General features: G+C 40.5%; 3 protein-coding genes across 5 annotated transcripts in view; 2 read left to right on the top strand and 1 right to left on the bottom strand.

Moving 5' to 3' along the window:
• LOC138059032 (SH3 domain-binding protein 2-like) overlaps nucleotides 1–18,662 on the bottom strand; it is an 18,929-nt gene extending 267 nt beyond the window's left edge. Inside the window, exons 1-8 of one of the 3 annotated variants that reach the window (XM_068904535.1) lie at nucleotides 18,503–18,662; nucleotides 17,948–18,175; nucleotides 12,120–12,392; nucleotides 9,934–10,050; nucleotides 9,306–9,526; nucleotides 8,589–8,943; nucleotides 7,775–8,191; nucleotides 1–1,296 (exon numbers count right to left, since the gene is read on the bottom strand). The exon at nucleotides 1–1,296 is cut by the window's left edge and continues 267 nt beyond it. In XM_068904535.1, coding sequence (XP_068760636.1) covers nucleotides 977–1,296; nucleotides 7,775–8,191; nucleotides 8,589–8,943; nucleotides 9,306–9,526; nucleotides 9,934–10,050; nucleotides 12,120–12,392; nucleotides 17,948–18,175; nucleotides 18,503–18,542 — 1,971 coding nt within the window. In that variant the 5' untranslated portion in view covers nucleotides 18,543–18,662 and the 3' untranslated portion in view covers nucleotides 1–976. Of the gene's footprint in view, nucleotides 1,297–5,491; nucleotides 6,361–7,774; nucleotides 8,192–8,588; nucleotides 8,944–9,305; nucleotides 9,527–9,933; nucleotides 10,051–12,119; nucleotides 12,393–17,947; nucleotides 18,176–18,502 lie in introns of those variants that run through there. The other 2 variants (XM_068904533.1, XM_068904534.1) reach the window with 2 other exon arrangements.
• A 66-nt stretch (nucleotides 18,663–18,728) lies between these two features.
• LOC138059036 (decapping and exoribonuclease protein-like) lies at nucleotides 18,729–22,928 on the top strand. Its single transcript, XM_068904543.1, has 3 exons — nucleotides 18,729–19,099; nucleotides 19,862–20,222; nucleotides 20,788–22,928. Exons 1-3 carry the CDS (start codon nucleotides 18,789–18,791, stop codon nucleotides 22,000–22,002), a joined length of 1,887 nt encoding a protein of 628 aa, XP_068760644.1. The 5' UTR covers nucleotides 18,729–18,788; the 3' UTR covers nucleotides 22,003–22,928.
• A 946-nt stretch (nucleotides 22,929–23,874) lies between these two features.
• LOC138014031 (melanocortin receptor 5-like) lies at nucleotides 23,875–24,789 on the top strand. The gene has a single exon (XM_068861061.1). It carries the CDS (start codon nucleotides 23,875–23,877, stop codon nucleotides 24,787–24,789), a length of 915 nt encoding a protein of 304 aa, XP_068717162.1.
• Nucleotides 24,790–25,000: the final 211 nt, after the last annotated feature.

Raw genomic sequence — 25,000 nt, 5'->3', positions numbered from 1 at the left:
TTTGTTTAGGGGCACCAACATGGCGGTCGTGACGTCATGTGAAAACCGAGAATAAACAAGTTTACTACTACTACCACTACTACTGCATTCCGTCTATAAGGAGCAAGCTCCCAAGAAGGTCTTCCATGCACGGACTCAGACCTTTCAATACCGCACCGTAAAATACTAAGACCTATTAAAATGGTCTTCAAGGACATTTTTGTAATGAAGTCGCGTCACTTTGCTCGTCTTGCAGCAGTTACGCGACAAGCGCTTGACATTTCATGACCAATGACATAACCACCGTCAAAGGGTTTACAATTTCACCGGATATAAGCCTGTTTTTCAACCCAAGCGCGAATTTTTGGTTGTTGTTGATTGCTCAGAAGAGGCTAATGCAAGTCAGATATGATTTGTGTTCTTGTTTTTTCATGTATTGTAACGCATTAATAAATGACAACAAGTAGCGTTTTGCATTTCTCTCCCGCTTCTCGCACTCTTAGAACTTCCGCAACCCGTACCCATCCCGCCCCCTAATCTCCCGGGCTCCGGGCTCCGGGCTCCGGGCTCCCGCCTCCCTGTCCCCCACCACTTGTTTCAAAGCACATTTTTCAAGATCGTTTCCTTTTACTATAATATGTACAACTAAATGACCCGTTTAAAAGATGTTGTCGTTGAAACTCTGCTATGAAAAGGAAACCAATAAAGTCTGGTAATTGCAAACTAAAAAACTATAGAATATAAAAATATGTCCATTCTCGATTTTTCCCATGAACTGCATAGTTGCCATAAAATACGATTCCAATAAAAAAGGATATGTTGAAAAAAAAAAATGAAAATTATTGCTGCATTAAATCTAAAAAAATGTACCCAACATATTTTCTTTTTAAGAAAATGGCAATATTGCGATAAAAATGTTAAATTTCTGAAATGTTACATGCAAGGGCTTAGAACTCCCGCATGAACTTGCTAAAATCTTGTCTCGATTTTGAGAAAATTACGATGCAGTAATCTCATAGGCTTCCATGATATAATCTTTGGGTACTAGTCCCACATTAAATCCCTGAGGCTTAAACAGCGAGCCAATCCACCAGTCAGCATGCGGCTTTTCATAAATGTAAATCAGATCTCCTCGCCGGAATCCAAGCTCGTCCTTCTCGTTTGTGGCGCAATCCCACAGGGCTTGATACACATTTGCGTAGTTGATCAAGTTGGTTTTCTCTTCTGCAGGGCCAGGTGGAGTTTCATCACGTCGTGCGGGTACCACAGGCGCTGGCTTGGTCCCAGGCCGTGCGGGTCTTTCGGGAACTTTCTCTTCTGTAGAAGTGAAAAATATTTTTTCCTTTTATATGGGCCCGTATATCAGATAATTTTAATTCACTGTCGATACGAAAAGCATTAAGGCCCGGCTAAACGATGAATGTTAAACGATCAAACATGTTGGGTGAACCAACATTTTATCGTTTGGCCGGCACCATGTTTGAGGGCCATTCAACATGATGGATGATGTTGGAATGCGCTTGATACAGCATCAAACATTCGATCCAACAACATAGTACAGTTAAAAATGTTTGGTGTGTAGCCAGGCATGTTAAAAATATAATAAAAAGGTTGACACTGGCTAAAATATTGTGTTGGACGTTTCGGCAACTGCTGTTGCCTTCCTCAGCAGGGATGAAAAATGCAAAAATCTAACGGCGTCCCGATGGTACACGATGCGTATAAATATAAAATCGCACTTCAAAAGAATATTTTAAAAAATGAAATAGACAATAAAAACGAAGGTCTCCAGAGCACTCTAAAATATTATTACAAATTCTTTATGTTATTGTAAACGTTTGGAAGTGCTATATGCTCGTTTATAGCGTTCGTATCTCGTAAGGAATGCCAAGCCTCCAGAATAAGTCTTTGTCGCCATGCCGATGATCTGTCAACAATTTCGACGTTCATCAAGTCTATTTGGTGATTGTAGCGCATGTGGTGTTTGGCCAACAAAGAGTTTTCATCTAATGTTGCTATGGCCTTTGAGTGCTCTTTGACGCGTGTTTTTAGCGCGCGCGATGTCTGACCGATGTAAACACAATCACAATCTTTGCATTTGATCTTATATACGATTCCTCTAGAGGCCTCCCTCTCGATTTTGTCCTTTGGTTTTTTAAGTATATTTGAGATTGTCCGAATAGGTTTATGAGCGACCGAGGTTTCAACATTAAGGTCGCTCATAAACCTATTCGGACAATCTCAAATATACTTAAAAAACCAAAGGACAAAATCGAGAGGGAGGCCTCTAGAGGAATCGTATATAAGATCAAATGCAAAGATTGTGATTGTGTTTACATCGGTCAGACATCGCGCGCGCTAAAAACACGCGTCAAAGAGCACTCAAAGGCCATAGCAACATTAGATGAAAACTCTTTGTTGGCCAAACACCACATGCGCTACAATCACCAAATAGACTTGATGAACGTCGAAATTGTTGACAGATCATCGGCATGGCGACAAAGACTTATTCTGGAGGCTTGGCATTCCTTACGAGATACGAACGCTATAAACGAGCATATAGCACTTCCAAACGTTTACAATAACATAAAGAATTTGTAAGAATATTTTATGGTGCTCTGGAGACCTTCGTTTTTATTGTCTATTTCATTTTTTAAAATATTCTTTTGAAGTGCGATTTTATATTTATACGCATCGTGTACCATCGGGACGCCGTTAGATTTTTGCATTTTTCATCCCTGCTGAGGAAGGCAACAGCAGTTGCCGAAACGTCCAACACAATATTTTAGCCAGTGTCAACCTTTTTATTATATTTTTAACATAGTACAGCATGTCTTTTTTTCTCATATTGGAAGTGCGAATTTTTCTTTTCGTTTGACCAGTCTCAACAAACATGTTACACGCGCGCACGCGCATTGTGACTTCCAGTTGGGGTTCTTAATCATGTTTCTGTTAAGTTTGAATTGCTTCTTTCAGATTCTTATAAGTGGGATGCCTGTGAACTAGCTTGATAGCTAAGTGGACTTCAACTATAAACAACAACAACAACAACAACAGGCTCCCTACTTCTCTCGACTGGTAGCGATATCCGAAAGAACCAAACGCAAGCAGTTCATCTTGTGGCGGTAAAGTTAACCAATAAAGAGCATTGCTTATTCAGAGCTCCTGCAATCTTGTACAAAACGCGTTGGGCGGAAAACGTGACACACCACTATGAAATGCTCATTCCCTAGTTTGTCTGTGATAACAGATTAAAGTCTTCCTACTTTCCCCCTCTCCCCCTAATCCAATGTTGGTTTTGAAACGGCCAAAGGCTTACACAGTATTTTGCATCCCCATTATCGACATTGGTAGGGAGGAGAGGGGGCCAACAGACTTATTTGTTAGTGCACGTCAAATGATTTTTAAGCCGAAATTCTTCCCAAGAGTTCCATCCAAGATTGTGGGTGTCTGTACCCATGATCAATGAGAATTTTTAACCCCTGGGCAGCGCAACAAAATCGACAAGAGAACAACTACCTGCTACAAAGACCATCATAACCGATGAATGAGACATTTCATGCTGATGAAATCTGATAATGCGTAATGACTGTCGTCATTGGACGAAATTTCTCACGGCAATATTTTCCACCGAAAGAGATGGAAATTACCCCTCCTTTTTGTCAGTAATAATTAATAAAAGGTTCATTAAAATATTACGAAAAAATGGAATATAGTGCATTAAAATACTTTTGGCTATATATCCTTTCCCTCTTTCTTTAATGCGTCCAGAATACAGGATAAGATGCATGTGGTATATGATAATGTCACGAATCGTCCCTCTAACCTTTCATTAAAACGTGTGTGAAGAAATATCACTACTTTCCCTCTACCTATACTCCACAAGAAAACAAAAAAAGCTAAGAAAAAACCCCGACACCTTTGTGTTGTTGTAAATAGTACTTGGCGTTCCGACCCGAGAGATGTTTCGAGATGTCTATCGACATCGAGCATGAACCTGATTAGCTCCATTTCTAAACGTCTTTGTCTTCCTTACATAAGACTAAAAGGTAACTGCAAATCGCAGGTGTTCAACGAGTAGAATTTTAAAAACTACGCACTTAAAAACCAGTCCCAGCGGGAAAAATTCAGTCCTCAAAAGATTCTGCTCAAAAGTTCGGTGGACTTTACTGGGACTGAAAATCACGTCACACCAGGTTTTGCTTATAGTGCTACTACTAGTTATAGCTGTCGCTAAAGTGCCAACGAGCCAAGCTTGCGTGATCTGGCGCCTGGCGGCTGCAAACATCACGCGGCGTACTCGTGCGGCACTCTCATTGGTTATCGCTACGGTCAACATTTCATCGCTTTGGTCTACATTACAGCTTTTGGTCTACATTACACTCAAATTTGAAGCGCTTCTGAGATTTCGTCCGCCTAAAAATCTTCTCGCGGCTCTATAAGCTGCCGCCTCGCCAGGCCTTCTGTCTTCAGAAGGCCTGACTCGTTGGCAATAACCAAATTAACAAACACATTTACTGACCCAAGTTTTAAGCCTTGATTTCAAAAAGACGATGATCCACCATTACTACCTTTAAAATCTTGAGAGAGCTGTGGCCCGTTTCTAGAAAGTCCCGAAAACTTTTCGGGCCCGGATAGTCATTTGTGAAACTGCCAACCGCTTGTTTTGGAAAGCCAATCTTTTAATGGAAAGTCGATCTTTTAACATAGTTTGACGATTTGAATCCTCTCCGTTGTTGAGATACAAAGGGAATTGTGACACCCGAGAATGGCCCGTAAAGTTTCGGGCCCCTGGATCGAGGAGAAAATGACGTAAAACACTCACTGGCGCTTGCGTACGCGGCTGAATTAATATGCAGCACCCGCCTTCGGGCTTTCAGACCTTTAAATTCGTGTTTGACATATGTAATGAGTTGCATTTACACACTGAAATTTAAGCTAGTGAGTAAATGACGTCACATTTCCCTAGATCCAACCCTCTACGGTCCAATAGGTCAGTTTTAAAAGTGAATAATGGCGGACCTTGCACTACAAGTAAACAGCCTTTGGATACAAATCAAAGCTCAAAACTGCCAGTCAGGTGTTAAGCAACCACACTTTTAAAATCTGATGAAACAAAATAAAATAATAGCACTTAAATAGTTGATATATTAGGGTGGTTTATAGTCGGGTGCATTTCTATGCTGTAATTGTCTCAAAAATCTCGCGCTGCATTCTCCGCCGCGGCTAAAAATAACATGCTCGTAGGCCTCTCCCCGCGCATAGCGCCGTGGGTTATGCTTTGGCTGCCTTCATTGGTGACAATACGTCTGTTATAACAGGCAAACGAAATTTCTAAGGTTTAGGTCAGTTTGCGGCACTCCACTGAAAAAGGAAAAACAAGAAAACGCTTATCACCCACTACCTTATAGAGCACAGGTTTCAAATGCAATACGAGACAGTTTTAAAGAAGCTTGCATCGGAACGACGCTCGCTTTTGGAACACATTTTAAAGAAAACTGGATTTGGCACATAGGTAGGAGACGACTTTTAATGATGAAAGTTCCAAAGAACAATATGAATAAAATCACTGAAGGAAGTCCAGAGTTCCTCTGCACTGATTAACGGTGGGTGTTCTTCAGCTGAATCTCATACACGGCTCCGCACAAACTGGAGTCTGCATCGATTTTGCCGTGCAGGTTTACATGCTAAATAACCCAAGTTCCTCTACATTACTTTCAATGATAACGTCGGCAGAGAATCTTCCTCTTTTTGGCGATGGAACTTCCCCAACCTCGGTCAAAACCCTGGAATTATTTTTGCAATTGAAGCACTGACAATACTCATTGCAGGATATGCCTCCTCTAAAACATGGACATCTTGTTTTTCGAAGGCTTCTCTTGCCTCTAATAGCTTCATTATCAACACAGGCTTCAAAGCCAGGTGAATGCAATTTCCTTTCCTGTCCACATCGACATCCAACTATTCTAGGTCCAGGCCTTCTAGGTTGAGGAACTCTAAAGGGCCTGCTCAAAGCACCAAAAGTGTTTTGGCAGTTGAAGCATTTGCATTTATCATCATCGCAGCCTTGCCCAACGCTATAACAAGGACATTTTGTTCTTCGTCTCCCCTTGACATCAACACACGCTACGAATTCAAGACTTTTTGTTCTTCTGTACGTATCCTGCCCACAACGACAGCCACGGCTTTTCGCCATTCTCTTTTCGTCTGGCACATTACAGCAATTCCGACATTTGCATTTGTCTGTGCACAGTCTACCACTGCGTGCACAGGGACACCTGACGCGCTTTGATTCCGCTGTTGGGCCACACGCGACCTGACCCCTTGACTTCAACTTTCTGCCACACTGACAGCCCCTGTCCTCTGAAACTCCACCGCCATCTAAATTGAAACGTTCGAGGAATTCGATTAGCATGCGCTCATCGGTCTGCCGTCCTAACACTGTTTCTCGGCTGCAAGGGTCTTGCATTGAGCCAGCAGCACTGATCTCTGGATATGTAGAGTTGAATCTCTTTAACTTAAGCGACCAACCTTGTAAGCGATCATCTATCGTCTTCAAGATGCCCTTTTGCGAGCTACACGTTTCTCCATCTAATTATACTGTCTTAATCGCAGGCACATACATGACCTCCCGGAGTTCACGACCACGTTTCTGTTAACAAGGGTGGCCGTTTACAAGAGAAACAACTTGCCTTTTAAAACAATGAACACACAACACGATACCCGAAGCTCGCCGTTCAATTTTTTTCTACCACTTATCTGTTAACCTCTTCTTCACGCTACCTTCATACGACTCAGTTCGGTTTAATCACTCATGACCACACACGACCAATTTAAATAAATATCTTACTGCGTTATTCTTGCATATTGACTATTTCTGGACCTTATTTGTCCCAGAAGCCAAAAGTAAAATTGATAAAGTGTTGACTCGCTAAAAAAGTGAAGGAAGTTCAAGTGAGTAATTTTTTATTTGAAAAAGTTTGAATCTGAGACGATTCCTACGTATCAGCCTTAATTCCATGTTTGCTCCATCAAGAATCGGAATACGGCCACAGTTGTGACATACTCGAAATTCTTTTCCCCTGCCTCGTCACGGTTGAATGTTTTATAGCGTTCTGCAGGTTTCGTTTGACTGACCCTGTCCGTTGATCAAAATGTTTGGTTGGTTTCGTTTTTACGGCGACTAATTGAAAATCAATTTAGATAGTTTCTTAACAAACTGCGATGTTGCGTCGGGTGACTGAGTGAAACAAGGAAATAGGCCTATGAATGGCTGCGAGGCTGCTGTAAATTGTGTTGCTGTAATTCTAATTAGTCTACATTAACATAAGAAAAGCTCAAAAGGTTTCTATAAAAAAGGGTCACCGGCAGCCTCGCTTCCATTCTTAGGTCAGGTAACTTCGCTACAACCGTAAAATTATCTATTTGCAAGTGTTCACCACCGCAGATTCGCTCTGAGGACAGACTCAAGCGAAAAACGTCACATTTAAAATCCCCCCACGGTAGTCAAGTTACTGCCATGAACTCGTATTATTAACTCCATGTTACATAATGAGACAAGAGTTACATCACCCACATGAAAACTCTTTGGGATCGATTGCGTGTACAAATCATTAACCTGTTTTTGTAAATTACTTTTTGTCTAAACGGGCGTTAGTGCACCAGGAACGCAAAATACACAGTGTCAAAACATCAGTTTGTAGAAAATGAATAAGGTCACATACTGCAACCATGTGTTATACTGCGTATGGCGCTAACCGTTATTCCTTAATAAAATTCGTTACATAACACTTACGTGGTTTTGGTTGCCCAGCATCAGTTGATGGCGGGGATACCTCGGGCTTAGAGGGTCGCACAGGAACCACAGGTGGGACGAAAGCAGGAGCCTGTACGGGGGCTTGAGGCTCCTGAAAGGTCTCAAGCGGTTCGTAATTTTCTATTTCCACTTCCCCTGGGGGAGCAGGAAGTGGTGAAGCTACCGAGTCTTCAGGGCTATCTGGTAGTTCATATGTGTCGTCCTGTAACGGTGCGGCGGGCTCTGTTGAGGCGGGAGCAGGTGGCGGAAGTTTGGAACGTCTTGGAGCTGGAATAGCCGGTGGGGTATCGTCTTGATGCACTTGTGACTGCGGCTTGACAGGACGGGGTGGGGGTGGGGATAGAGGGAGTTCATTGTTGTCATCTCCTCTTGGCTCCGCTGAGGATGATCCAACAGCTAAAAGGAATTCACATCAACATGACTAACAGGGTTAACTTATGCATTCAAAAGGGAAACGAGGGAGATGACAATATTAATGTATGAAACAGAAAGATGCTGACTCCGTTTCAAAGCGGATTAAAACAACGAAATTACATTAAAACAGGTGAGCCTAGCACAGACACTGTACACCAAGCGATAGGTGGTTTTGCATTTCCGCTGTTGACTTCCATGTGTTTCAGAAAATTAATGACAAAGGCAATCGTAACTCTACATAACATAAATGTACCCAGTTAATTCAGCAGATGCATGGAAGATAATACAGCTTTGGCCAGATGGCATTTTTCAAAAACCTATAGCAAGCTTTAAGCAGTCTGTTTCAACCCTTATGCTCAAATTAAATTTGAACACTAACCAGGTCGTGGTGATATGGCGACTTGTCCAGTAATTTCATACTCCGGTAACTGTGGATTGGCCTGCTGGTTGGGACTGGAGGATGGCAACTGGCCGACTTCTTCATAAAGTTCTTCACCCCCTACGTCATCATAACATTCTTCTCTATTATCATCTACTGTGTCATCTTTTTCCTCCACAATGCTGTTTTTGTTTTGCGCCACATCAAAATAATTCAAGCTATCTTCATCACCTGAAGGCTGCTTATTACGGAGTTTATCCAGTTCTGCAACATTGCGTTCTGAAAGGGATTCATTTGCAGCCTGTCTTACTGCTTCTATCCATTTTTCTGTTTCCTCCTTTGATGAAGTTTCAAACTGAAAGTGGATGAATTTAAGTCCATCAACACAAGTACAATTAACCTACAACCTTTTTTCAAACAGGTTATTTCAGCCCTGTACACGCGATCGAAAACTTTTGTTTTGCCCCACCAAAACATTTCAACTGAAGGCTCTGGGTACCAAATCTATTATCTATGGCCAATACGTATGGCAGCTGTGCGAATAAGGCCCATTCTGCACAAGGAACACCACAAACAATGGGCACTTTTATAAAAAAAAATTTTCACTCAACCTTGTAATTTGAACATCTCAAACATTAGAACAGCATCGACAAAATACATTGTAAAGACAAGATATGTACTACAACGTGTTACCAAATCAATCAACAGAATCAATACCTGGTAAGATCTATGTCCATCAGGGTGTGTTAGGGTAAATTCCCGACCCTTCTTGTTAGCTGTTTTTGCCTCGTAGCCAGGCAACAAGATGGAACCTTGTTGTTTTGGCGACTTCTTGTCTTTGAAGTAATACAGCACATGATTTCGCAGAACACAGTACCGTTTCTGATACTTGCTGCCAATGAATTTTTTCCCTTCTTTGCGGTGCTTTTGCAGAAAACCTACACAAAGGAGAGTTGATCATTGTGTTGTGAAATCAGAAAATTTTCCTGGTCTTTCAATGGCCCAATCTTCATTATCAAAACAAGAGACTACAGTGTACATGTTAAGACCTTTGTATGAGCACAGCTATACATGTACAATGTATACTATTATGTTACAACAGTTAGTCACTGATGGTACAGGTACAAGTCAGATACATGTAATACAAACAGATAATTATTATTATCATTCTGCACATTTTAACAATAGCTATGAACCAATGTAAAGGTAAGAACTACGAACCAATGTAAAGGTAAAAACTAATAATAAAATTACATGTATTTTTGAATGATACAAGGTTAAGGTTACAGAATCAATACGGATGTATGGAATCTTTTGAATGCATGTGACGCAGAACATAATTTACCTTCCCTGATTACATCTTTAACATTTTCAGGTTTGGTGTCACAAGTCAGGTTCTCTAAGTTCAGGGTTGATGATTTCTCCTTCCTCGTCATGCCATCAACTTGACTCTCACTTTCTTCTGAAACAAAATACGAATGACAGAAAACCCATTTATTTAACTCTTACAAATGTAAGTGCTTCTATTTTATCCCCTTTATATTACAATAACAATAATTCTATTATTATTAATCTTTATTATTCCACTAATATTACAATATCAATTTGTCAAGAGAACGCACAAAATATGAGACAGTAACACACTGCAGTGTCCTGGTTTGACCAGTAACTGTTTAGAAGAGAGCAAATATGGACAGAACTGGATTTTTCAATAAAAGAAATATTGTTTTCAATACAATACAAAGCCAGAGAATTTTTAGTTTGTCATTGCTTGTCAATAGTCATTTTGTTTATCCAATCAAATTAAGTCATCTAATCAAAATAATAAAGTTGTCATTTGCATGCACCTCATTGTGAAATCAGTAAGATTCTCAGTCAATGCGGGAAGAAGCCAAAGTACTAGAAAATGGTATAATAGTGGAATGATAAATCCCCTATTGAAAGGTTTAACAATATAATACATGTGGACATTTTGCTTGTTGCTTAATACTACACAACTCACAGATTTATAACCATGCATTGGCCTCATGGCCTCATGGCCTCATGGTTAGTGCGCTCGACTCCGGATCGAGTGGTCCGGGTTCGGGGCCTACCCGGGGACATTGTGTTGTGTTCTTGGGCGAGACACTTTACTCTCACGGTGCCTCTCTACACCCAGGTGTATAAATGGGTACCGGCATAATGCTGGAGGTAACGCTGCGATGGACTAGCATCCCATCCAGGGGGGAGTATAAATACTCCTAGTCACTTCATGCTACGGAAACCTGAGATAAGCACCGGCCTGATGGGCTTTCTGGCTCCTAAGCAGTGACTTCATTTATTATATACGTAATACTAATCTATGTTAAACTATTCCATAAGGCGTCTTTACATCACATGTAGGAATAGGAGACACTGCATTAGGTCCAGACTTATGGTCAACTTGTAGGAGCAAAATACACTGTATCTGGCTGAATAAGAGATCAAGTTACCAAAAAACATAAAAATTGTCCAAATTTCAAACACTGTGTCACTGAAAAAGTGAATTTGTTTGCCTTTGCTGAAAAACAATTTGGTCTTATTACCACAAAGATTCGCTCGGCATAAAACTCTGTGTTTAAAGCAACTATCAAGTTATTATCAGTGGCTGTAATCCAGCTCTGGTGCCAAATCCGAAAAAAATGTCTAAACGCAATAATACTACATTGCAACATCAGCAAAATTGACAAGTGAACGTATTTATGTGTACAAATACACATACATCAAACACTATGCCAAGCCCAGGTTTTCTTGAACAAGGAATTTATCACCAAATGAAGATGAAGTTGGAAAGACAATAAAAGGAAGTTACTCTTGCAGACTGTTTTGAAGTCAAGGTTTGTACACAACATAATGCATAATATAATATTAAGAATGGCCATTTTATAGCAGAGAAGAAAATTTTTTCCAGATAGATTATACACAGTTATGTACATGTAAGACTAGCCTAATATTTAAGCATCTCATGGATAGAGGGTAGTTGACTGTAATGATGGGATACATTATTTCTCCAAGAAAAACTTGGGCAAATACTTTAAGTGCATCTGATATGTTCATCTAGCATAAAGACAGGTGAAAGACATTTTATTGTACATTGCATTCTAGAAACGTCTCCTTTACCTTGTCTTTAGTTGGAGGATGTACATGATATTATGCTCATTGCTGACTAACTACATGTAACAGGCCATCTGCCTCTATATCAGTCAGAATAACAGATGCATTTAAAAATCATTCTTTGCCCAAAGTTCATCCCAGAAAGATATTATACATGTACATGATCCACAAAATAAAAAGTGTCAAATAAAGAGAGGAGAATAATGAAAACTCAGTAGGTTACATGGTTGATTTTGGAGCATGTGTCCTACAAGACTGATAAAACTTGTGTGACCTACATGTAAGCTTTCACACTTTACACAAACATTTTAAATACACAGACTCAATATCCTGTCATCATACTATGTGTAGACAAAATAATTTACATGTATATGTTAACTATAACAATAACATCTTCACCTGTTTCAGGTATCTCATAGTTTTCCTCCTGTTGATTAGAATCCTGATTGTCTTGCTGATCATGCTGACTAGGTTCTTCGTAATTTTCCCCCTCCCCTTGTTCCATGGCAACATACTCTTGTCCTGTCTCATCACCCAGCTGCGGTGCTACATTTATTGTCTCCACATCACCTGACATGAGCTCATAATTTTCACCTCCATTGTCTACGGTGTTTTCTATGTTAGTCTCTCCTTCACCTCCTGGGGCCATAGTGTAATACTGATCACTGGATCCTACAAAAACCAAAAAGAGTAATAGTCAAGAGTAAGTCCTAGTATTAACTACTTCATAACCAAGAGTGTTTGTGAGGTTGTTACAGCAGCAGTTACAGCAAACTAAAGGCCTTGCTGTATTGACTGAGTAATGGTGAGGTTAATACAGCTAAGCCAAGGTTATTGAAGTGCTTCTAAGACGAAATTTACTGTGCATCTTTCCTATCTAAGCCATTTTAAGACATAAACTTGTAGTCTGTACAAGAAGAAAAATGCTGTTTGCTATTTCAAATATCTCTTTCTGTTCCAGATATATTCACTTTTTTAAAATATGCATATTAGCCAAGTGATAATTTCATAAACTCAACTGAATTTTGATCAAATATGATGAAAAGAGATATCTCAGCCAATTTGTATCAGAAATGCTTGATTCTTTGCAGTAAGATTCTAGTAGATGTTCTCCACAATATGTGCATACCAGTTTTGTTACCATGGCAACACACTGGGTTCCAGACATCCCTGATTTTAAAGGCTATGCTGGCCACTTTTGGTGTTCTATTTTGATATTAATTTTGCCAATGGTGCCTCATCTGCATGATCCTGCAAGCATATAAATATGTTTTTCTAGCTTAAGATCACCACATAGCCACAGGTGTGTTGTCTGTAGAACTATTGGCCTACCAAGTTTCAATGGTACCTGCTGCAAATTGACCGAGATACATTTGTAGCTCTATTTATATACTTGATTTTATATTGGGTTGAGTGAATGATGTCATCAGACCTCGTATTTGCATATTTATCTCCGGGACCAATGCAGATATTTCCAAACGGTAAACTGTGTTTTTAATCTTTCCTGGAATTCTATGTGATAAATTATCTAAAATTTCAAGGGATAAAAATTTGATCACAACTTGTTTATTATATGGCTAACAGAACGGTTCTAAAGAAGAAAGACTAATTTGCATAATCCACAATCAGCCCATGGGTATTACGGGAGAATAAGGCCCTATTTCTCAGCTGCTCTTAAGCCAATCACAGCATGCATTATATCAGCCAGAAACACTAGACATGTAATAATTCACCTTAAAGGTTGCTTTTATCATATTTTATGATTATAGCATCCCTTTTCGTTGAATTCAATAAGTGCTGACAGCCAACAAAAAGCATTGGCTGCATACCACTTGATTTTCTCATTTAATCCACTTACAGTATGCCCAGAAAAACAAGTAATTACGTGTAGATGCACGCCCAATTTTGATATCCAACACAAAGTGTCCCTTTGAGTCTAAGCCTTTCCCACCTATTCCGAAAAATAAGGTAAAAGGGTAAAGGTTAGCGTTAGTTTTAGCTTAGGGCATAATAGTATCCCACATGTCTTTTAGGCATCTCATTCCAACGGGAATAGCAAAATGGTGCACTCGGTTGATGATATACACGATTTTCTTCGTAATTATTTCGTAGGTCTGTGAATTATAATGCTGAGTGATTTGTGTCTCTCAATACTTCATCACTTTGTATTTAATTTCTGACATTCATTCATCAAGACTCATGGAAGGCTATTCATATTTTGATAATTCAAAATGTGGTTGTTTCACAATGCGATCACTGACCCGAAGAGAGGTCATGAATAAAGTTATTTATACAGTTGTGGATTAGAGTTTTTTTCCACATATGGACTTCACTCATGCAGGTCGATGGTGACGATATTTTGCCACAGAAGAACCCAGAAGTAACCACATTTTCTCATACTTTTGGAGTTGAAGATTTTATCAAAATATACCATACATGAGCCTGCAAGTGGCAAATTTGATCGATGCATTTGAAAGCAATCGCACAGACGCAGATTTCAGATTTAACTTACTTTTCATTGATTACCTACATTGAACAAAGGAATGATTCATTAGAACCAGGAAGGAAGACGTACACATCCCCAGATCGACTCTCAACAACATCGGGTATAATGCATCGCCGCTGTTTGCTCAAGCACTTGATGTAGCAGACGTAAAATCGTTACAACTTGACACCAGAATTTTTTTCTGGCATGCAATGAAAGTATGACATACATGTATATGCTTAAAAGCCACAGGCTTAACACCAAGGTCTGTTTGTAAACGGAACATGGTAGTCTCCAGCACTTCTCACTTCTGCAATCATTACCACTTTCAGCAGTTTCTTTAATCATGTATTGCATGCTCATATTTTGTTTTGTTAAACCTAACTGGGAACACCATCTCAGTTAAATTTCATACACTTTACGGCTAAAATTTGCAAGCTTGCAACTAAATTTTCATATCTGGTCCAGCCCTGCTTTGAGGTCAATCATAAATCATCGACTAGTCTTTTGTCCAAAATTATTAAAGAGTTTAAATTTTGTCGTCTTTGTAATTATTGGTCAATAGCTGTATTTAGATGAAAGTACGTAGACACGGCTGTGACATCACACAAATTTTGATTGGTTATGTGTTGTCAGATGCAGGGCTCGACACTAACGGTAGCCAACTAGCCACAGCCCAGTGAAATTTCAGGTTTGGCTAGTAGATTTTGAGCTTCCACTAGCCATTGGGGCTAGTAAATATTGTGAAGAAGTGGAGTTCTGGACGAAAACAAAAATGAAAACTATTTCTTACGGATAAGGCAAGAGGAGAGAATAGCAAATAACAACAGAAACTCTGAGCGGATTCTATGGAATTTAAGGGAGGAAACCAACGCGGATTACAGTTTCCCCACGCCACGTTACGAACGATTAATCACGAGTGAAATCATGCGGAACGTCTCGGCTGCTGTTTCCATATGCGTGTAACTCCGTCGTCTCCAACATAAGAAGTTGAACATGACGCAAAAACTAATTCTGCTTTTATTTTTTCGCCCTTTTCTTACGATGTCACGAGATCAAGTTGCATAAAGCAATCACGCACATGGAATAGAGGATTGCAAACACAAACACAAAAAGTGACAGTGTTTGCGATTGAGCCAACGCAAACTGTTTGCAACGTTCTTACCTGTATATGGAAAGAGGTTACGAATTTGTTAAGAAATTGAATCCAAATATAATTTATTTCAAATTTAAAAAAGAGAGACAATATTGAGCGACTTATCTCGTTTACTACGAATGGTGAAACTCACATAAAAAGAGAGAAAACTTGCTTGCGATTAAGCACTGTGGCCGCCGTATTAACAGACTCCGAAAAAACATTCAAGCATAAAACGCATGGATTGCTGTTTGAAACTATTAAAAAGAAATTCTTATATGAGGGCAAGTCTGTCCTTTCGAACTTCCTTTATAGCTAATATCTAATTTAATATATTATTTTCCTGCATTCCGCTGCTTCATGCGTAGAATGGCGCTTTCAGGTTAAAATTTCAATCGCAAATAGCTCTGATCAAAGGAAAATCCTTTCCACAGACTTCCAAATGAGCAGTTTAGTTTTATGTACGGCTTATTTCTTAATTTAAACTTTATTCCTTGTTTTCTACATCCCGGTGCATTGGTGAGTTGCAAAGTTTTGGCAACGGTTCTGTGAGAATTGGGCTGAAAGCCACGAAACATTGCCTTCGTGAGAAAAACACGAGAAACCGTACACTCAAGCACATTCGCGCCACTGTTACGAGGATGGATATGAAGAAATTTACTAAAAGCACAAGTTGTGCTTGCAAATGTGGTAATTTTTTCGTGATAGTTTTTACAAATGAATGAAACTGCGCATGACAAGACTGGCTAGTGCAAATTTAGATTTGGCTAGTGAAATCAGACCTGATACTAGCCACTAGGCTAGTGAGCTAAAAAGTTAGTCTCGAGCCCTGAGATGCACGTTTTGATTGGCTGGTAGGAAATATGACCATATCAAGAAAATCTGTTTCAATCAAGAAGTAAAAAACCAGCATTTTCCTTCATTTTGTGGTTCCAGAAAATATCCATACCCCCACCACGGAAGACAATTGGAAATTCCGAGAGAGAGGGGGGATTAAAGGGCAGTAATTTCAAAGGGGTAGGGGGGCTTCCTGGAAAACTACTTTTCCAAAAGGTCACGAACCACGTACAAAACATTGAAAGCAACATACGATCGATCTGAAGCACAAAAGACACTATCGGACAATGTTTTGAAACAAAAGTCAGTTTTGAGATAAAGTTAATACTATTAGCTTCAATGCTTCCGTTTTCTTTGAGTTAGCTAGCGCTACAATCTCCCGAAGCTAAGAACAATGTGTCTTTCATTTGGGACAGATTCAAAACATTTAAAATGGCAGTCTCAACTGGAGTCTCGTCCCCAGACTTCCAGCTTTGTCTCTTCTTCGTCCAACCAACACTTCCGTTCACTTGATTAGATCTCTTTTCGCTACCTTCACATGCAGTAAACACATTTTTGATAGGATTTATGTGTTACTGGGGGTAGTAACTCATTGAAAATGCGATAAGACGCAAGTTCCCACCATCTCAACACTTGCATGAACGACATTTTCTTTTTTGTGGGTGGCATTTAGACCACGGACAGGAACCGGGAGTCAAGTTTTCTCTTCTTTGAGTAAACGCAATATTTATTGCCGCCTCGGGAAACGATTGTTGAGGTTCAGTTCGTTATGTCAAACTGGAAATTCTAAAACAGGAGTTTGACTACTCATTGGAGGAAGTAAATCGCGCCAAAAACAATAAGATTCGCCCTCTCGATTCCATCTGTGGCTCAAAGGCAAGCAACAGTGAGGCTGTGTGTCATTTACAGGCGAGAAGGACTGCTGGAGAGTCAGTAAATTTGAAGACTGCACATAAATCGCCGTATCTAAGTTTACAAATATGATGGATTATTTTGGCGTCAATAATATTCTTTGTAAAACAATCGCCTTTGTGACGACGTTCACGAAACCTACCACGTCAACATGTGTGGTCCCTAAATATTAAAGAATCAACCTGAAGAAACTGACAAAATGTGTAGACAAAGGAACCTTGTAAGTTTCTGTTTTATTTACTATGGTTTGCGAAGTTGTTTAAGCGAGTGAAATGTTCTCATCGAAGTTCGCACGAAAACGTGAAACAGTCGACGTGCAACCCAAATGTTTAAGCTTTGCAAAGTTGATAGCGCACAAGCTAAAAGTTTAGCTGGATAATGAGCTTAACAAAGCGTTATATTTTTCTAAAAGTTAACCTTAATGTTTACACTGTTGTAATAAAATTCTACCGCAATTACGTAACTCACTGTCGTTTTTATAAGTAAAAACATTCTGGAAATTCCTGAGGGGAGGGGGGGTCATCAAAGACCCCCCTGGAACGGAAAATCCTGGAGGGAGGGGGGTGCAAATCAAAAAGTCTTCCGTGGTGGGGGTATGGATATTTTCTGGAACCACACATTTTGTTGAATTATTTTTGAGAAATATTTTATAAAAGCAATACAAGAATTTTATCTCAACTGCATCCCAGGTTTGCATAACTGTCTCGAATTCTCCCAACTCCCCCTCGTGTTAAGATGAGGCTATGCAACCAAAGCAAAAGTCCTCTATACCTTAAATATATACATAATCAGATGCTAGCATTCATTTTTGGATTGAATATTAACAGCAATCAATATATCCAGAAGCTTTTCATTTACCGGCTAGATCATCATAGATATCATCTTCTGCCTGGCCTTCTTGGGGTACTACAGCTTTAGGAGGTCGTGGAGGTGCCTTCATATTTTCAGTTGCTGTAGGCAATTCACTCTGAAGACCAAGTTGATTGATCAAATTCTTGACCTTTTCAGCAACTACATTACGTTCTTTTTCAGCTGGCTGTGAAAGCTTCTCTTTTGCTAGTGTTACTGAAAGAAACTTATCAGCATCTGCAACAAGTAAAAAAATGAGGGAAGGGTCACTTGATAACTAAGTTAACAAAAACTTGATCTCGGTCTGATCTCATTTTTCGATTTTCGTAAACCCTGTTCTCTCTTCGCGCCAAAGAGAAATGCCTTGGGAGAAAACCTTCAGCTTGCACAGATATATGACATTTAAAGCTAACTCATTCGAAGGTAACTGAGTGGAATAATACTTTTACAAATACGAACCATCTGATTTTACATTTCCTCCTGACAGATTATATCATAATCTGTGGTTTACTTCCCGGGCTCGATCCTACTGATCTTCGAATAGCAGCAGCCACAAACACTCACCTAGAAGGCCTTCCTTAACATCCTTGCTGACTGCTTCCATCTTTAAACCGTTAAAATCTAAATAAAAGAGGTTTAAAGTTAACAGAATTCACTATTTTGCTACCAGGCACATAGATCAAGCATGGCTTCCTCTATTTCTTTGGCTCAGCTGAAACATTTACCCCTGCAAGTTCTCATGGGTAAAAATCTAATTTCCTCGAGCTCATTCTCCGCTCATCTTCACCCTGATAAGTTCTCGGAAAAAAGGGAAACAGCTTATGATCATTCTGGGAATCGCTTTTGAAAGATGTCGTCCAGTGGAGTCCTCAATCCGTGGCAGTTCTGTATTGGTTCAGCCTACCAATCGATTGCTTCGAAACCAGTGAGCTACTTTCACAGAGAGTTAGGTTATTTTTCCATCGATCAGGATAGGTATTTTTCGCTGAACAAGTCCAAACTCGGCACATTGAACCTCCCGCCGGACTGCATGCATCTTGACATAAACTTGAACGTTGGATTTGAAGACTGGAAAGATCTCCCAAATGTTCAGCAACACTTGGATTCTCTGTTGCATTGGATACTGCTTAACAAAGAAAAAATGACTTTTAAAGATCTCGGGTATGGTATGGCCACTCAGTGCAGTGGCCTTTTACTTAGTCATGTATTTTAGATTCAAACAGTTGAATTTCAATAACGCATCAAATTTGACCTTCAGACTCCGAGATAGAGGTTGTTACATGAAAGATCACACAACTGAAGGTGAATCATCTCAGCGGCCCCTGTTTTCTGAATTCAGTTTACACGCGAAAAGTTGTCAGGATTAGGCCGGAGTGCTAGGAGCTACTTAGCTGTGCAAAAGGAGATCTTAGTCCTCGGAAGATCCTGGAACAATATATAAACTACGTTCGCCCGGACGGTCGTAGGAAAGAGAAAGAACAAGCACGGCGAAAGACCGTCGCAGGCGTTCAACGAATAGTGGTACGCAACCCCAGGTGAAATTTTGCATGCAACTCCAAGCAAAAAAAACTTTTCCATCGTCTAGGATCTTCCTCGAGCAAGGATTTTCTTTTCTTCGTGTACACAGCCGCATTGTTTCATTCCAAAAGCAGCAAAGAGAAATTGGAATAAATGAGGGAGATATTTCGATGAAACAGGCAAGCTAATAGGTTTATTTCTCTGGGACCCACAGGGAAAACTATTTTCCATATTAAGGGAAAATTAGAGAAAAAAATTACATGCTTGGAGACACCCAAAATCACACAGGTCGACCGTAAAAAATTTAGCTACCATGGAACGTCTTCAGTGAAGTTTAGTGAAACCCTCTATTTTTCAATGACTTTTTCAACCACTTATACCCTGCTGAAATTTTCATGTCTCCAGGCTAAACGTCGACTTTGTGACATCACGTGGTAACCTTGCACGCGTGCTGAATGTATTGAGTGGGAAAGACAAGAAAGGTTGGACTTTGCTCGCTACAAGGTACCGGGGCACGATCTATCTTAGCCATGTTGAAGCCGGCAACGACCAAGATCTCTCTCCCTTCGGATGGAGGGTCTGTTATTGGGGCAAAAGGTTTGAATTGGAAGTTACAAAAATGGATTGCAGTGGAACGTCGGAATGTGATCAAGACAAGAAAAAACATGGGCCGATAAAAGCTTACCCAGGATTCTTTTCGGTAGTGCGCTTTCAGCTGGAAAACCACACCATAGTTTTAAGAGCAGAGGTCGACGCCCAAACACCGGTAAGAGAAGTAGCTTGCAGTCTCGTAGGCTGAGAAGGCCATTGGTAGAAAGAAAGGATTACATAAGGGGGTTGGGAGTGCCGTTATTTAAATAAAATGCCTCAGCCACGAATATTAGCCCACAAGGTAAGATAGAAACATAATTTACATCACCAGGGTGCCTTACGCTTGCCGCTCGTTTTATGCAAAGGCCTTGGGGAGGACGCAGTGATGCAGGAAAGGCTACCAGTCACTGACAGTAAAATACGAGTTTTTTTAACTTGATTCCCTGCCCACTAGAACCAAATTTTGACAAACCATTTTGTCAGTAATAGGAAAACTCTGTCACATCAAACTTGATCTTCCTGCCAACACTTTGGAATTATGGATTACTCGGATGTGCCGCCATTTGCTGTCATGACACTACACTAAAAATGACCACTCACATCTCATGACATGTTTCCAGCAATTCGTCTCTTAGAAGGGTTAAGGGCTTCTAGTTTAAGGAATAGTAATACAACACTCTTTTCAAATTTTATCCGCTAAACTAAATGCTTTGATAAGAAATACTCGCCTTTATTTGCAGAGTACAGATGACCAAGGCCCCGAATACGTTGAACTCAAAGTAACAACCGAGACCATTATCCATGCTGAGTGGGCTTTCAAACAAAGAAGGCTTGTTCCCTGGTGGTGTCAGTCGATAGTATCCGGTACACCTCTTATTGTGTATGGCGTTAGGGACTATGATGGTCACGTGAGGAACATTGATGGGATCAGAACTGAAGAGATCCCTAAGTATGTGGGGCAAGAAAATCTTGACAAAGACAAGTACCTCTTCGTCCTATCTGAGATGCTGTCTTGGATAAAGAATGACGTCTGTGTAGTAGACCACCAAATTTACACGATTCAGTGGAATCCTAACGCGAAAGAACTGGGAATAACAGCAAACTTGTCACACAGTAACGACAGTAACAAGTTCTTGCGTGACTGGTACGTCACCGAGATGGAAGATTTCTACGCAAGTTCCCGTGCACAGGTACAAAGAAATTCAACGGATTACGAACCTAGAGGCTACATTAACCCCGTCGATAGATCCTCTCCTTCGCCATCCGCTGGTTTCAGAGAAGATAGTTTCTCAAAATTTGATCGGAAAGGACGAGCGAAGGAAATGAGAAAAGAAGACAGGAAGATTGAACGCGTTAGAGAAGGCCTAAAGGAATCTTGGCCCAGAAGAAATGAGAAGGTGGCACAGGCCTTTGAGGATCCACGTTCTCACTACGAAAACCGAGCTAATGAAGCCATTGACTGGACCACTGACGAACGATATATGGGCGACCGTAAAATGATGAATTCAGGAGAGAGGGGAGATCGTTATCGCCTATCAGAGCCGCAAGGTTTACATGAACGCTTTCTGGAGAGCACAGTATCAGAAACGGTTGATTCCGAAAGAAGGTCAAAGGGCAAAGGTTGGGCAGAATTTAACACTATAAGTGACCAAGAAACAAGGAAAGAAGCTCGCAGCAGAAGAAGGCCAAGGTCACCGGCAGATGAAAGGTGCGATAGTTATGTACAAATCCGTCGATCGTCTTACCCGCTAAATTATAAGCGAAGAAGAAGCGATGAAGAATGCATTCCAAGAAGAAGACGAGAATTTCAAGACCAGCTACACAGGAAGATCGCAAGGGAAAGGTCTGGAAGAAAACCAAGTGATTCTCCGCGTTCGGGGTCGAGTGATTCAAGATTCGTCTCTCCGTCCCGCAACGTGCCTCTCTCGTCAGATACAAGAGTTAAGAGGGCTTAATGTGATAATGTGATGCCGAACTATAGATAAAGTTGTCACGGGTCTACCGGAAACATGGCACGGCACAATTGAACTTCTTTGTAGTCAGAAGATATTGACCCAAGAACGAGTGAAGGTTTACCTATGCACCACCTTGCATAGAATCGAGAAGTGGCTCTCAACAACTCAGTGTTACGTTTATTCGCCATGTTTGAAAATCACGTGGGACCAGTCCCGCATGATTTAGCTTCGCTTCTAGCGGGTTAAAGTGTTCATGATTTTCAAGTCACCGTGAGCAGAAGTTAGCATCTATAGTAGTAACCCTCTCTAAATATTACAATGCAACGTTCCCAGGGCTTTTCCCCGCCGAGAGTGGAGCGGGCAGGAGAGTAGGGCCCGCCCTACTCTTGGCGGAGAAAAGCCCTGGGAACGAAGTTGTAAATATGATGGTAAACTTTATAAGTCGAAAAACAGGTTATAAATTTACGATACAATATTCAACGCCAAAGAAAGTGTTTATTCCAGAGCGTGACCAAAACCATGACACAAAGAAAGAGCAAGCGTTGTCTATAACTTTCTCGCAATGACAAATTGACGCGAGCACGAAGCGTACAGCGTTGTCCAGACTCTTACCGACAACGGCAAATTAGCCAACCAGATTGCGAGATTACAAGGAATTGTGGTAAAAATGTTAATTTCCCATGATCCCTATCAAGCTTTCAGTGTCCAAAATGAACGATAATACTTCACTTGGAACAAAGTGTCAATTAAGAACAATCCTTCAAGGGAGAGACTTTGTTGTGTGGGAAGCTATGTATATATGTGCTAATCGATCCCCGCATCTGTAGTGTGGGACATATATTGTAACAGGTAAAGAATGATGCGATACTGAAACAGACCAATCTGGTGGCATTTGGTGAAAAAATACATATATTCCAATTAAACCGTTTTCGTCTCTTCTCTTAGAGAATGGATATGTTATACATCAGGGCACCACAGATCCTGTTGTAAAGCCGGCTTTTGTTCCCGGTAAAATATGATTTGAACTGATGTATGATGAGCTGAAAGTCTGAAAGTACCTGTCACAGTTGTTGAAGAGTATTTGAAGGGGCTTATACACAGCAGATGTCCTTTCAATGCTCGCTATTCTTACATGTAAAGAGGTAAAACGGCCAAACAGGTCTGGGAAGGTGCTCGATCTGCGGGCTTGGTGAAAAACACTTTTCATTTGAGGACCAACAAAACAAAGCCAGTCTCGTCCCGTCTCGACCGACTGCCACTGGTTTGAAAAACTTTACATCGACTCTGAATGTCAACAAAAGAAAAATACTGCCACAATGTTTCAGTGCTAAGTACCATATTTGGAAACCCCTTTCTCTTGTTGTTCCAAATATGGTACTTAGCAAATTGAATATTCAGAAGCTTGTTTCCCAGCACACAAGGGGCCGTTACACGTTTCAACCCTTGTGGGTTTCTAATAATATGAAAGGGCTTGGAGCCGGGAGGCGATCAAGCGAACTGTTTTTTGCCAGTTACGTCTGAACAAACTTGAATGTTTTAAGCGTTGAAAAACGTGGAAAAAAGTTAGCCGTTCAAGGTAGCTCGAAAATGGTAGTAATATCATCCTATTTAAAATTTATGCAAACAAAAGTACTATAAAACAGGTGATCCAACTTGATCCGGACCTTTAGTCCAATCATGGCCAACCAGACTTGCAATTGCGTTGACATTCCACCGCACAACAAATCCGATAACATGCTGTCTACGGAAGTTATTACACTTTCCTCCTCTTTAAATACCTGGATGGGCTGGCAAGAGGTACAGAATATTGTCTATTAAAACAAGTGTTACTTTGGCTGAACCAAACCGGGTACTCTGAATATTGAAGCTACCATGGCCGACCAGTTCTGCAGATACTATTTGGATATCATCATTGAACCAATTGCTCGTGAATCACACAGAACAACACTGTTTTCGCTATGTGTGTTACACTTTGTTTTTTCTCCCGTGGCAACATTTGGAAATACTCTGGCTATTCAGGCGTTGAGGAAAACTTCATTACTGCCGGCTAATATGAGAAAATTGTTTCTGAGTCTTGCTCTCTCTGATCTTGCGGTGGGATTGTTCTCTCACATAATGCTCGCAGTGGTCTTCACAAAGGCACTGAACTACAACCTTGACGTACTCTGTCCAGTGACTTTAGCCATTTCCAACGTTATTATATATTTTCTAGGGAGCGCATCGCTCTTGAATGTTACCGCCATTGCTGCTGACAGACTTCTCGCTGTTTCTCTTCATCTGAGATATCAAGAGCTTGTGACTGCCAAACGTGTTACTGTAGCCTTGGTTGCAATATGGTTGACGGCAAGCTCTACGTCTGTTTGTTCTTTCTTCACCACGTTGAGCCTGAAAGTTCCACTTGTTCTTTCATCAGTCGGATTTCTGTTGACAACAGTTGCATATTTTCGTGTTTACGAAGTGGCGAGATATCATCGGAATCGAATTCATAATCAGTTTCAGCAGCAAAATTCGCAGACAGTGGTGCTCCTCCGAGAACGGAAGTCTGCTTTGAGTGTTTTATTTTTTTACGCTGTATTTGTAGCGTGTTATCTTCCGAATTTTTGCTGTGTTATTTTACTGACAGCAGGTAACTGGAGTGGCTCTGTCTTGGCAGCGTTTCATGTCACAATCTTTGTCATGTTTCTTAATTCTTCCATAAATCCTTTAATTTACTGTTGGCGGTATCGAGAGGTTCGTGGAATTATGAAGAGTACCTTGAAGAGAATTTGCCGTGTTCCCGGGGGATAAGTTAAAATGGAGAGCTTTTGTTCATTCTGAAACGGAACGTATTTTCTAGTTTTTATGTTGTGTATTTGTGCCTCTTGTCTTAAAAGAAAAGCAGTAACTGGTTTATCGTAGACTGCAAAACAGTCTTTCCTTCCATTTTTGGAAGGCGCGAAGCGCCGTAAGCGTTATCCTCGCGTGTGAAGCGCGCGAGAAAACGACTGTCGGCTTTTCA

The sequence above is a fragment of the Montipora capricornis genome, chromosome 8, assembly GCF_036669925.1.
Source record: "Montipora capricornis isolate CH-2021 chromosome 8, ASM3666992v2, whole genome shotgun sequence".
NCBI classification, from domain to species: domain Eukaryota; kingdom Metazoa; phylum Cnidaria; class Anthozoa; order Scleractinia; family Acroporidae; genus Montipora; species Montipora capricornis.
Note: the sequence above shows the minus strand (reverse complement) of the source record. Positions and strands in the feature narration are given on the sequence as shown.

Coding starts and splice junctions, on each gene's coding strand:
- LOC138014031 (XM_068861061.1), top strand. CDS start 23,875: ATGGCCGACCAGTTCTGCAGATACTATTTGGATATCATCATTGAACCA.
- LOC138059036 (XM_068904543.1), top strand. CDS start 18,789: ATGTCGTCCAGTGGAGTCCTCAATCCGTGGCAGTTCTGTATTGGTTCA. Junction 19,100..19,861: donor ATGACTTTTAAAGATCTCGG/GTATGGTATGGC, acceptor TCATGTCTCCAG/GCTAAACGTCGACTTTGTGA. Junction 20,223..20,787: donor AGGTCGACGCCCAAACACCG/GTAAGAGAAGTA, acceptor CTTTATTTGCAG/AGTACAGATGACCAAGGCCC.